This window comes from Loxodonta africana, chromosome 2 (assembly GCF_030014295.1).
Source record: "Loxodonta africana isolate mLoxAfr1 chromosome 2, mLoxAfr1.hap2, whole genome shotgun sequence".
Taxonomy (NCBI): Eukaryota; Metazoa; Chordata; class Mammalia; order Proboscidea; family Elephantidae; genus Loxodonta; species Loxodonta africana.
Genome location: NC_087343.1, coordinates 139,324,439 through 139,338,284, shown reverse-complemented (window position 1 = coordinate 139,338,284; position 13,846 = coordinate 139,324,439). Strand labels below are relative to the sequence as shown.

The following is a 13,846-nucleotide window of genomic DNA, read 5'->3' as shown; positions in this document are numbered from 1 at the left end:
TAGTAATCATGTCATGTTTTACTACATATGAGAATGCGAATGATGTTTGAGACATTTTAAAGTATACTTTTGGCATTTTATTATCTATGTTTATTGCAGATCAGAAAATGCAGATGTTTTGCTTTTCCCATTAAATTGGTACAAAAATAAATATTTTATATTCAATATTTAGTGATTATCCCATGTTGTTGCTATCATTCTTTTACCAAAATATACACAGTTTCTTGACCAAAAAGGTAAGACTTGAGCACATTTAAAATAAAGAATAAAATCAGCTTTTTAAAATATATTCAAATATGCCCAACACTTTTATTTTCTAAATTTTACTTATTTTGCTGTTGAGAATATATACAGCAAAACATAGACCAATTCAACAATTTCTACACGTTCCATTTAGTTAACATTCTTTGAGTTGCGCAACTGTTCTCATCTTCCTTTTCTGAGTTGTTCCTCCCTCATTAACATAAATGCACTGCACTTAAGTTCCTATGTAATCTTTCAAGTTGCTGTTGTCAATTCGATCCAATATAGATAGTTCTTAAAAGAGCATAATGCTCAAGGCAGGCCTTATTTACTAGTTAAACTAAAGTATTTGGTTTTAAGATGACTTTAGGGGATATTTTTGCTTTAAGGTTAAAGATTATCTCCCAGGGCAGTGGTTTCAGAGGTCCATCAACCTTCCATGGCACCAGAAAGTCTAGAGCCCATGAGAATTTGAAGTTCTGTTCCTGCATTTCCCCCCCTTTTAATCAAGATTCTTCTATGGAATCTTTGATCAAAATGTTCAGTAATGATAGCTGGGCACCATCCAGACATTCTGGGCTCACAGCAAAGGAGGCAGTTGTTGATGGAGGCAATTAACCACACTTATCTGTATCCTCATATTCCTGGGTCATCTTTTTCCTTTGTTGCTGCAGGTGAATGGAGACCAATTGTGCCTTAGATGGCTGCTTGCAAGCTTTTAAGACCCCAGGCACTACACAATGAACTAGGAGGTAGAACGGAAGCAGTAAACACGTTATTAGGCCAATTAATTGAAGCGCCCCATGGAACCATGACACTAAACCTCCAAACCAAGTAACCAAATACCATAATGAGGTGTTTGGTTATCCATAAGCAGCCTCAACAGCTATTCCTTTTTTTTTTGTCATTGTAAACGTATCTATCACATAACTTTTGCCAATTCAACTTTTTACCAGTGTACAACTTATTGACTGCGATTACAATAATCAGCTGTGCAACCCTACCCTTAATGCAATTTTTCTATCACCGTTAACCCTCCTTTTTCCCCTCTCTCCCGCCCCTGGTAACCACTAATAAACTTTGGTCTCTATATATTTGCCTTTTCTTTTGCTTTTATATAAGTGAGGTCATACAATATTTGTCCTTTTGTGATTGGCTTATTTCGCTCAGCATAATCTCTTCAAGCTCCCTCCATACTGTAGCATGTATCAAGACTTCATTTCTCCTTCTGGCTGAGTAGTATTCCATTGTATGTGTGTACCACATTTTGTTTCCCATTCATCTGTTGTTGGGCATTTAGGTTGTTTTCACCTTTTGGCTATTGTGAATAGTGTTTGCAGTGAATATTGGCGTGCAAGTTTCTTTTCGAATCTCTGCTTTCAAGTATTTTGAGTGCATACCTAGGAGTGGAATTGCTAAGTCATAATGCCGAACACTATTACCTGGTGATTTATTATAAAGAACTTTTAAAAGACTGTTGAACATCAAAATAACTAATTTTCCTGGGAAGGGAATACATTTTTTTGTTGTTGTTTTTAGAGTTCTCAGCCAGACTAGTCATTGAGGGCCATGTAATATAAATTTTAATTTAAAGTTTAAAAAGCATTCTATTCACACATTTCATAAAATAATAATAATAAAAAAAATAGGTAAGGCAAATTCTTATATAGAAAGCATAGGAGTCAAAAGAAAACACTCCAAAAAAGGCACTTACATAAACATAAAATTTTACAGATAAATATATTCATCTAATATCCTTTTATTTCAAGTCTGATGGCAAAAGAAAGAACTAACTCTGTAAGAAATATTTCAGCTCTCTGACCGAGACTCAGTATTTCTAGGAGCCTTATGGAGACTAAGCATGTGCTCTTTCTTTCCAACACTTCCCAGTATTTCTGGCAGTCCTAAAGTGCTGCAACAAAAGGGCTTGAATGTATTTTCTCCATTCTAATTTTTAATAACTCTCTTGAATCTGAACTGAAATCTTATAGACAGAGCCATAGTGTGGACTTTGGGGTGATTCATAAGAAGCACTCTAGAGCAGTGATCTCCAAATACTTGTTGATCCAGATATTAAACATTGATAAAGCTTATTTTCTTCTTCCCCTTACCACATACTTCCCTTTTCTGTTTCCCCTCCCACTGTCCCTTCCCCTTCCTTTTCCCTTCCTTCCTTCCTCTCTTCTCCCTCTCCGTTACCCTCTTGTCTTCTCCTCCTTTTCTTCTCTCCCTGCATTCCTCTGTTTCGGCCTGCCCTTTTAGCTTCCTTCTTTCTTCCTCTTCCCCTACACCCAAGTTGCATCTTCATTTCTCCCTAATACTGATTTTTTTTTTTCCCTCTATTACTAGCCAGTTTTTGCCTCTTAACAGGACAGTAGAGTCAGTTTTTATTGAAAGAGTGGCAGAATATCTTATTTGATTATTTGCATTTTCAAGAACAGCCAGTTGAACACTCAGCAGCTATATATTCTCCATCGGTGGTCCTAAGCTTCATGACCTATCTAGGCCAACCTAAATTTGCCTTAGGTCTTGGTGCAATTTGAGGGAAAAGGAAAAGAAGAAACTACCCTAATGATAAGCCACAGAGTATTTTCTTGTTTGCTGAGCGGCATCACTCTGGTCATTTTATTTGTAGTATTGCAAATAATACACCATTCAGTACTGTGAACCTGCTTGCCAAAAAAAGTTTTTTTGTTGTCCTTGTTCATCAAAAGGATATTGATAAGTAGTTTTGTACTTTCTGCCATTGGGTTTATAAATTTTAAGCATCTCCCCCTGCCCCAGTATGGTTAATTTCTTATTTTAATGTCACTTGTCTGAATTCACACATTGTACTTTCAAATGTTTTCTCTTTTTAAAAACCCTGTTATGTTTTGCTTTTAAAACTCTATTTTTTATGGCATAACAATTATGGTAAAATGTGTTAATTTAGCATCGTTAGTAAGTTTTATTTTCTTGGAGATTCTCCATGCCTCTGAGTTCTAATAATAAAAACAAAAGAAGCAAAAGTACTGTTAAAATCAGATGATATATTTATCTTAAAAGTTAGCATTAATTTTTGAAAGGTAAAAATACGTTTCACTTGATGAAACCGGTGTTTAAATTTTAGAGTGTGTGTAAATATATGCCACGGGTATGTCGGAAACTTGATTATTGCTCATGAAGTGCTAATAAGAACAAAAAAGAATACACCTTTGACAGTTCCTTTTAAAATCTTTCAAAAGACTAATAATAATACTTAGAATACTAATATTTTATTCATCTTAGTTTCTTTTTTAAATAAATTTCAGTGTTAAACTCAGCTTGACTGTAAGCTTGATACAATGCATGTGCATGCTGAGCAGCTTCAAATAATAACGTTCTATTACAGCACAAATACTTACATTCCTTCAGAAGGTAAGTAAATTCTCACTGCGACCATTAGTGCAGAATATTGGTCTGCCTTAATGTAGAGCTGTTTGCCTGTCTGTTAGACCACGACTGTGTTCGGGAGATCCTGAATTCCCTACTGGAGCCTTGGTGGCACAGTGGTTAAGAGCTCGGGTGCCAAACAAAAGGTCAGCAGTTCGAATCCTCCAGCCACTACTTGGAAACCCTATGGGGTGGTTCTACTCTGTTATTATAGGGTCGCTGTGAGTTGGAATTGACTCGGTGGCAACGGGTTTGGCTTGGTTTATTGGTTTGATTCCCACTGGTGATTTGCATCTTGTGATTTAGTGTATAAATTGTGTAAGATTTGTTTAACTGTTTTTCTAAGATAATACTGAAAATCTAACTGTTAAGTGTTTTAGCACTTCCCCCCTCTTTATAATTCCATTGACTAGAAAATTTCATCTCTGTGCCATTCCCAAAAGTTAGAATCAGTTTAATTAAATAGTTATGGTGCTTGAATTTTTTTTAATTTTATAATAAAAAGGTAGTTTGATATGTAGATATAAGACCAGAAAATCACTGAAAGTCTCAGAAGTGAGTTGTTGCTTTTAATTAACATTCATATCACATCCACGATATTCTTAAAAAACAATAGGAGTATGTAGGAAATTTTGTACCATGTTCCTAGCTAACTTATGGACTGATTTACAAGCAGATATTACATCCTATTATGTTAAATATACAATAGACAAGTCAGCATTCAGAGACTGAGGGACAAGTTGAGTTAAAAGAAAAGATTGTTATACAGTGAGATTTTTATCTCGCTTCCCCTGTCTATTAACCTGCTGTATACTTTCATAATAATAATCTCATTCTTTTTGTATGTGTATTTGTAGTTAACATTAGATCTTACATAAAGGCAGGTGAAATAAGCACCATGAGCATAGTACTTACTTTTATAATACTTTATTTTGTTGTTTCTTCATTAGTGGAAGAAGGAGAAAAACAGAACAAATGTTTTAGGCCATCAAAAATGTCTTGCAGAGAATCTGCCCCACTGACTTCTTCCTCACCACCAGTAAACCAGGAGTCACTGATAGTCAAAGAGAAGTTCATCCCACCTGAGCTCAGTATCTGGGACTATTTCATAGCCAAGGTAATACAAGTACTATCCATATCAATATTTATGTAATCAAATGGAAATGAACATGTTTAAAATAAAAGTGTAACTAACTATTGGTGCATCCAAATATTTTTTCCACTCTAATTTAGAAAATTTTCATTTTTGTCAAGGCTACATTCCAAAAAAAAAAAAAAACGCCGTGAAATATATTTGCTGTATTTCCAACCCGTTTTTAAGACAGACCTTTGATAAATTATGAATTTTGCATTTTAAACAAGACAAAGTACTTAACAAGATAAAAAGAGAACTTGGTTAACACTTTAACATAAATGCACTTGATAATAGTTAAGGAATCAAGACTCTGCCAGAAGTCAAAGTGACCTGGTCATCTATAGTCTTTCATTTGGTATGTAGGTATCACAGGCAGTCCTCACTTTACATGGTTCTAATATGCACAAATTGCAGTTACCACTGTTTAGCTGAATAACGCTAGTCTCCCAACAACATGGTTCACATTTCAGTTGCTATAGTACATTAAATGTGAGTAATCATGCAAAGGAGTTCCTGGGTAGTGCCAACAGTTAACACTCAACTACTAGTCGAAAGGTTGGTGGTTTGAACCCACCCAGAGGCATCTCTGAAGACAAGTCTGGTGATCTGCTTCCTCAAAAACCCTGTGGAGCAATTCTATTCTGCACACGTAAAGTTGTCATGAATTCAAATCTCAACAGCAACTGACAACGATGACAACAATCACATAAAGTAAAAAATTTCCTTCTAGCCTTCTTCAGTCCACAAATCACTGGGTAAATAATAGATGCACGTCATGATCAGTGTCCAACAATGTCCCTTTTTTTCAAAGTAGATAGGTGATTGTTTATCCTGCGTGTTACTCAATTCATACACAGACTGTAACGTGTGTAGTTTAGTTGTCTTTCCTCCTTGTCTCCCAGTGATGAACATATGTGACGTTTTATAAAAAAGGAATTGGCTGACAAAGATGAAAGTGCAACAAAAAAATGAAAAGTCGTAACACTGGAAGTGAATTTCAAATCGAGCAAACAAAGGTGTAGAAGAAGTATCCGGCCATGGAATGTTGACATTACTGTCATTTAAGAGACACTAGATATGGTGCAGGACCAGGCAGTATTTCTTTCTGTTGTACGTAGGATCTCTATGAGTCAGAACCGACTCAATGGCACCTCACGACAACAACAGATATAGCAAATATTAGGTGCAGTATCATGGGGAGTATAAAGTAGGCAGGCTCTAAGTGGCTAAAAATCTGCTTATCTGAGCTGTGTTTAAAACAATTGAATGTGTGTAAATTTGAATTTGATGCCGGCAGGCTTTTTGGGCTAACAGGCCTTAATTTGCTATGAAGAAATAACCTGAGTCTGATACACAGAGGCCATTTTTGACTCATTTACATAACACCTCTAAATCTCCACCTCCTTCCAGATTTTGCCTTTTGGATTTATTTTCACAAAGACCTCTCATCCTACCCCAAAATCTTCTCATTTTAGTAAATGGCGTCTTTATCGTCCTGAGAGCTGCTCATGCCAGAAATCCAGAAATCTTTTTTTTTTTTCCTCCCTTGCTCCCCAGATCTATCACCAAATCTTGCTAGTGCTCTTTCCAAAATATACCTTGAATCTGTTGCTTCTCTCCATCTCAGTCATTACCACCTCTATCTGGGCTGCCAACTCTGGTCTTAGTTACTGTTCCCTCCATTTCCACTCTTATCATTTGACATTTCTCTCATCACAGAGTGATCATAGTGATAGTGTTAAAATATAAATTTCACAGGGGCTTGAGGACTAGTGGTTCCACCCATGCCACCTAGCCACCCACAACAGGGGTCCAAGAATAAGTGGTGCCTCCCAGTCCGTACAGCCAACAACCTTGGGTGCCCACAGTGAAGATGTAAAACCCACCCATGTACACACTCTGGGGAACAGGGACATGCTTTCCTCTCAGATGCTCAGGGCTGCTGTCAGCCCCCTGCCTTGCCTGCCACGTGACCCCTTAATACAGCCAGATATGTGTGCCTACACCAATCACCTCTGCACATCTAGGGCTATAGGTGAGAGTGTGTACCACACACTTCGTGATCAGCAACCTGAACACTTGAGCTGAATCCATAAAGTAAAAGTCAGTAGACTCCTGGGCTCACATACCTTGTAACAGATCTAACCACCTGGTGACAGGACATTAGAGCTTCAAAGGCACCAATAATCAAGCTAGCCCACACGAGCAGCCTATTTGGGCGTATCAAAACAAAATAAGAAGCTAGGACAGTAAGCAAAGATAAAATAAATAAACATAATAACTTATTCATGCCTTAGAGACAACAGTCAATATCAAATCACATAAAGAGACAGACCACAATGGCTTCAGCAAGCTCCCAGACAAAGAATCAAGAAATCTTCCAGAGGAAGAGAACTTCTTCGGAGTTCCAGAGGTAGAATACAAAAGATTAATATACAAAGCTCTTCAAGACAACAGGAAGGAGAACAGGCAAAGTGCAGAACAAGCCAAGGAGCACACAGACAAAGCAATAGAGGAACTTAAGGTTATAGAAGAGCATAATGACAAATTTAACAGGCTGCAAGAATCCGTAGAGAGGCAGCAAACAGAAATCCAGAGGATTAGCAATAAATTTTCAGAATTAGACAATTCGGCACAAAGGCATAGAAGCAGAATTGAGGCAATGGAATTCAGAGTTAGTGAGATTGAAGATAAAACACTTGACACCAACTTACTTGAGGAGAAATCAGATAAAAGAATTTTAAAAAATGAAGACACTCTAAGAATTGTGTGGGACTCTATCAAGAGGAGTAACCTACGAGTGATTGCAGTACCAGAACAGGAAGGGATAACAGAAAATACAGAGAGAATTGTTCAAGATTTGTTGGCAGAAAACTTCCCTGATATTGTGAAAGATGAGAAGGTATCTATCCAAGATGCTTATCGAACCCCACACAAGGTAGATCCCAAAAGAAAATCACCAAGACATACTATAATCAAACTTGCCAAATCCAAAGATAAAGAATTTTAAGAGTGGCAGTGGATAAATGAAGCATTACCTACTAAGAGAGTCAATAAGACTAAGCTTGGACTATTCAGCAGAAACCACGCAGGCAAGAAGACAATGGGAAGACATATATAAAGCCTTGAGCAGAAAAAAATTGCCAGCCAAGAATTATATATCCAGCAAAACTGTCTCTCAAACATGAGGGTGAAATTAGGGCATTTCCAGATAAACAGAAGTGTAGGAAATTTGCAAAAACCAAACCAGAATTACAAGAAATACTAAAAGGAGTTGTCCAGTTAGAAAATCAGTAACATCAAGTAACAACCCAAGACTAGAACACAAGACAGAGCAACCAGATACCAACCCAGATAGGGAAGTCACAAAAATAAATTAAAGCTAAAACATTGAAAATAGAGAAACAGAGATGTCATTATGTAAAAGATGACATTAAAACAAAAAAGAGGGACTGAAAAATGTAGTCATAGATCTTTCATATGGAGGGGAAGTCAAGACGATATAAAGAAATAAAGATTGTTTTAAACTTAGAAAAATAGGAGTAAATATTAAGGTAACCACAAAGGAAACTAACAATCCTACACATCAAAATAAAATACAAGAAAAACATAAAGACTCTGCACAGAAAATTAAGTAGAACAAAAGCTTTCAACAACACAAAAAAATGCACATCAAAATGACAGCACTAAATTTAGACCTGTTGATGCTAGGATTACTCCCCTATATCCAGAATCAATACCTCAAACCCAAAGTCCATTAATTGAGGAAAAGACAGTCTCTTTAACAAATGGTGCTGGTGTACATGGATATCCATCTGCAAAAAAGTGAAACAAAACCCATACCTCACACCATGCACAAAAAAAAAACTCAAAATGGGTCAGAGATGTAAATATCAAATCTAAAACAGTAAAGATCATGGAAGAAAAAATAAGGACAACTCTAGGAGCCCTAATACATGGCATAAACAGAATACAAAACATTACTAACAATCTCAAACACCATAAGAGAAACTAGATAACTGGGAGCTCCTAAAAATCAAACACTTAAGTTCCTCCAAAGACTTTACCAAAAGAGTAAAAAGACAACCTACAGACTGGGAAAAAATTTTTGGCTACCACAAATCTGATCAATGCCTAATCTCTAAAATCTACAAGTTACTGCAAAACCTCAACAACAGAAGGACAACCGAATTAAGAAATGGGCAAAGGATATGGACAGACACTTCACCAGAGAAGACATTTAGGCGGCTAACAGATATGTGAGGAAATGGTCACAATCATTAGCCATTAGAGAAATGCAAATCAAAACTGCAGTGAGATACCATCTCACTCCAACAAGGCTACCATTAATCCAGAAAACAGAAAATAATTTATGTTCATTGCAACACTGCTCACAACAGCCAAAAAATGGAAACAACCTAGGTGCCCATTAGTGGATGAATGGATAAGTAAATTATGGTGTATTCATACAATGGAATACTCTGCAACGATAAAGAACAGCGATGACTCTGCAAAACATAACATGGAGGAATCTGGAAGCCGTTGCGCTGAATGAAATCAGTCATTCACAAAAGGACAAATATTGTATAGACCAGTATTATAAGAACTCAAGAAAAGGTTTAAAGACAAAAGAAAACATTCTTTGATGGTTATGAGGCTGGGGAGGGAGGGAGAGGGCTATTCACTAACTAGATTAAAAAAAAAACTAGATAGTGGACAAGAATTATCTTAGGTGAAGGGAAGGACAGTATGCAATACAGGGGAAGTCAGCACACCTGGACTAAACCAAAACCTAAGAAGTTTCCTGAATATTACTAAATACTTTGAGGGACAGAGTAGCAGGGACGGGGTCCTGGGGACCGTGGTTTCAGGGGACATCTAGGTCAACTGGCATAACAAAGTTTATTAAGAAAATGTTCTGCATCTCACTTTGGTGGTCTGGGGTCTTGAAAGCTAGCAAGTATCCATCTAAGATGCATCCGTTGGTCCCAAACCACCTGCAGCAAAGGAGAATGAAGAACACCAAAGACACAAGGAAAATTGTTAGCCCAGGAGACAGAAAGGACCACATAAACCAGAGACTCCATCAGCCTGAGACCAGAAGAACTAGATAGTGCTCAGCTACTACCAATGACCTCCCTGACATGGAACACAGCAGAAAGTCCCTGATGCAGCAGGGGAAAAGTGGGATGCAGAAGTCAAATTCTACTAAAAATACCAGACTTAATGGTCTGACTGAGACTGAAGGGATCCCAGAAGACATGGCCCCTGGACTATGTTAGCCCAAAACTAAAACCATCCCTGAAGCCAGCTCTTCAGACAAAGATTAGACTGGACTATAAGACATAAAATGATACTTGTGAAGAGTGTGCTTCTTATCTCAAGTAGATACATGAGACTAAATGGGCAGCCTCTGTCCAGAGGTGAGATGAGAAGGCAGAAAGGGACAGGAACTGGTTGAATGGACACGGGAAATACAGGGTGGAACGGAGGAGTGTGCTGTCATTTTACAGGAAGAGTAACTAGGATCACAACAATGTGTATAAGTTTTTATATGAGAAACTAACCTGAACTGTAAACTTTCACTTAAAGCATAATTTGAAAAAACAGTAAAAAAAAAAAATATATATATATATATATATGTATGTATGTATCCAAACCCCTTTCCATGGAGTCAATTCCAACTCATAGGAACCTATAGGACAGAGTAGAACTGCCCTATAGAGCTTCTAAGGAACACCTGGTGGATTCAAATTGCTGACCTTTTAGTTAGCAGCCTTAGCACTTAACTACTATGCCAACTGTGTATATTTAAATTTCAATGCCTGTCCTTTACCTAAAACTCATTGGAAGAATTCTAGTACAGTCTTTACCGTGGTCTTCAAGACCCTACCTAATCTGTCATCTGCCATTCTCTTCAGCCTCCTCTTGCTCATCCTCTTGCTTACTAGACTTCAAACTATTCTTTTTTCACACCAAATTCTTTCCTATATTAGAGCCTTTCTAAATGCTATTTCCACTGTCCAAATTGCTTTTCTTCTCTCTTGTTATGTGGCTTATCCATCCTTGTCCTGTAGGTCTCCCATAAATGCCAGTTTTCATAGAGGCTTTTCATGACCAGCTTATCTCAATCCCCTCCTTATTGTTCCCTATCTCAACTCTCTCCTTTTTTTTTATCATAAGAATTCAATTTGTATTTAGTTTTCAGTTGTCTGCCTGTCTTCTCCACTAAAATGTAAGCTCCATCCCTATCCATCTTGAAAATTCTTTTGTCCAGGTACACTCTTTGGCACATTTTGGGTAATTAATATAATTTTTTCTTGAGTGGATGAATAAATAAGGGCATTATGTAAAGTGATATCAAAGAAATAGACTGCCAAAAACAGAAAGCAGCCAATTACTAGTTACTTAAATTTCTTATAATAAAGTATCTGAAAGTGGGATGAATTATTAGTATTAACTATATGCTTCAATGTGTTAAATCAGACATTTGAATGATAAATTCTGTAACTTTTTATTTTAGCCTTTTCTAACCCCTTCCCAAAGTAGAGCAGAATATGATTCAGAGGAGAGTCTGGAAAGTGATGATGATGATGATGAAATTTTAGCTTCAGATTTCCATCTCCAAGAGCATTCTAACTCAAATTCATACAGGTATGGAATATTTTAAACTTCTTTGAAAGAAATACTTTATCATGGCTATATAAATAATATTTTCTAAAATAATATATGTGAACTTAATACCCAAAAGTGAACTTAATAGCTTTGTGAATTATAACACATTATAACTAAAATTTGTTTAGTTGAAATGATTAAATTCCTTTCCTTATTAATAATTTCTCAGTTAAATTTTGATTATCTATGAGTGGATCATCTATAATTTGTGTCATTCCTCACAGATCATGCTATGAGATTACTTTTTGCTGTTTGTTCCTCTAAGATAAACAAATTCCATTGTTTTAGTCTGGAGAATCTAATATCTTTTTAGCAGAACAGAAATACTGTAAGATGTCAGTAAGTACTAGCTTTAAAAAGGCTTCCATGTACATACAACTTTAGGAAAACTGGCTTAAATAACAACAAACTAGTATTTTTACTACAGGATATCTCAGAGACTTTAAATGTGCTAATAATAATGTACATTGGGAATCACTTAAAAGATGATTTTATATGGAATGATTCCTAACCATATTTAACATAAACGTCAAGAGAGCATAGTGAGGGACTGGACTGCAGTATACACGGTGCATCTAGACTTGTGTAGTGGGCAATATGCAGCAGAATAAGGGTCTCTCAGAGTACACTTTTATTAATGGAACTTTTATGTATGCTCTTAATTAAGCTTTTCTCCTCAGTATCTTTGTTATGATTTGGGTTTTTTTTTTTTTCTTTAATTATACAGAATATCTAGGTATGTAATTTAGTAAACATGAAGAGATGTCTTCATAGTCCTTGCACAACATAGACTATAAAGGATCATTTGTAACACCATAATTTTATACATAAAAAGCTTACCAGGAAAAGTAAAGTGACATACTGGGTTTATACAACTAATCTATAGCATTCGAGTGTAATTAAAGCAATGGTTCTTAAATTTAGGGTGGGGGTGATCATAAGCTATCTCTGAGAAGCTAGTAAAAATTTTGGGCCATCTCTTCACAAAAATTCAGGCACACAAAATGAGTCGTGCAATTTCAGAAGATTCATGGGCTTCTCAAAGTTCATTCCACAGATCACTTAGGATTCTATGATATTCAGATTGAAGAACTATGGATTACAAAGTAGAAACTTAAAATCATTGGAGTCATTCATGAAGACTGGAAATACTTTTTATTGTTAAAATAAGTAACTTTTTCTTGAATTTCCAAACTTCCTCTCCCTTTAATTCATAACTCAAGTTTGAAATCTTGGCATTATTTCATCCTCAAAAAATAGGAATTGTTTAAATTGTGATGTAAATATATGATGGAATACTGTACAAGTGATAAAATGTAATTATAGGAAGATAACGAAGTTATGTTGGAAACTATTCACAGTATGTTAATTGGGGGATAACAAGTTTCAAAAAGTATGCGTTGTAAGATTTTTTTGCAAAAGTATATTTATATATAGACAGAAAGACAGACAGATAGATGGATGTAGATATATGTACACTCAAACATGTATAGACAAGAAATAATAGTTGTTATCTATAGGTTCTTTTGTACATAGGGTCGCTATGAGTCAGAACCAACTGGACAGCACCTAACAACAACATCTCTAGGTTACACAACTATAGGTTAATGTTTATTTTTCTTTACCTATAATTTTCAAACTATTACCTGCATTTTTAAAGTTTCTCAACTGAAAGGCATTTCAAGAAATGTTTACCTAGTTTATTTTAGTGAATAGAATGGTAATATTATTGAATATCTGTTTTGCATATTATAAATACCATAAACATTTAAATGCCCATAACCAGCTCTAAATGCTGCATTGTCTCCTTATGCATGAATTAGAGTGCATGATCTCATCTCTATCAATATGTTTACATAGGAAAGGTGTACATATTTTATAAGACATAATATATTAATGGTGTGGTAAAAAATAGAAATTTTCCAAAAGAAATAAGTATATTAGGGGAGATGGAGTACTTCTTTATTGAAAGGAAGAATTATTATGATTATTTTTTACTTACTGGTACAATTTTTTTTTCTGTTGACTTTATTTTTTGAATATATACAAAATTTACATGATTCAAAAGTCAAACTGTATAAAAATCAAATTGTTTCTACTTTTTTGCTATTACAAATAATGCTGGCATGAGTGACCACAGGTGTATATCATTTTGTTTTTCTGGAGGTACATCTACAAGGTAGATTCCTAGTAGTGGAATTTTTGGGTCAAAAAGTAGTGTACTTTGTTTAATATCTAAGTAACTAACAGAGCCACTGTTGCTTTATTTTCAGTTGGTCATTGATGCGATTGGCAATGGTGCAGTTGGTGCTCAACAATTTGAAGATTTTCTATCCCTTTGCAGGTCATGATCTCTCAGGTAATAAATATCTTAACATCAAC

General features: G+C 35.7%; 1 protein-coding gene across 6 annotated transcripts in view; it reads left to right on the top strand.

Annotated features, from left to right (window-relative positions):
* Positions 1–13,846, top strand: part of DMXL1 (Dmx like 1) — a 171,301-nt gene that overhangs the window by 117,966 nt on the left and 39,489 nt on the right. For all 6 annotated transcript variants that reach the window (XR_002785899.2, XM_010590471.3, XM_010590465.3 and 3 more), the window contains exons 29-31: positions 4,605–4,771; positions 11,313–11,443; positions 13,738–13,823. Coding sequence is in view for 5 of the 6 variants with exons in the window: in XM_010590471.3 (XP_010588773.1) it covers positions 4,605–4,771; positions 11,313–11,443; positions 13,738–13,823 (384 nt within the window). In the remaining variant the exon portion in view is untranslated. The remainder of the gene's footprint in view (positions 1–4,604; positions 4,772–11,312; positions 11,444–13,737; positions 13,824–13,846) is intronic.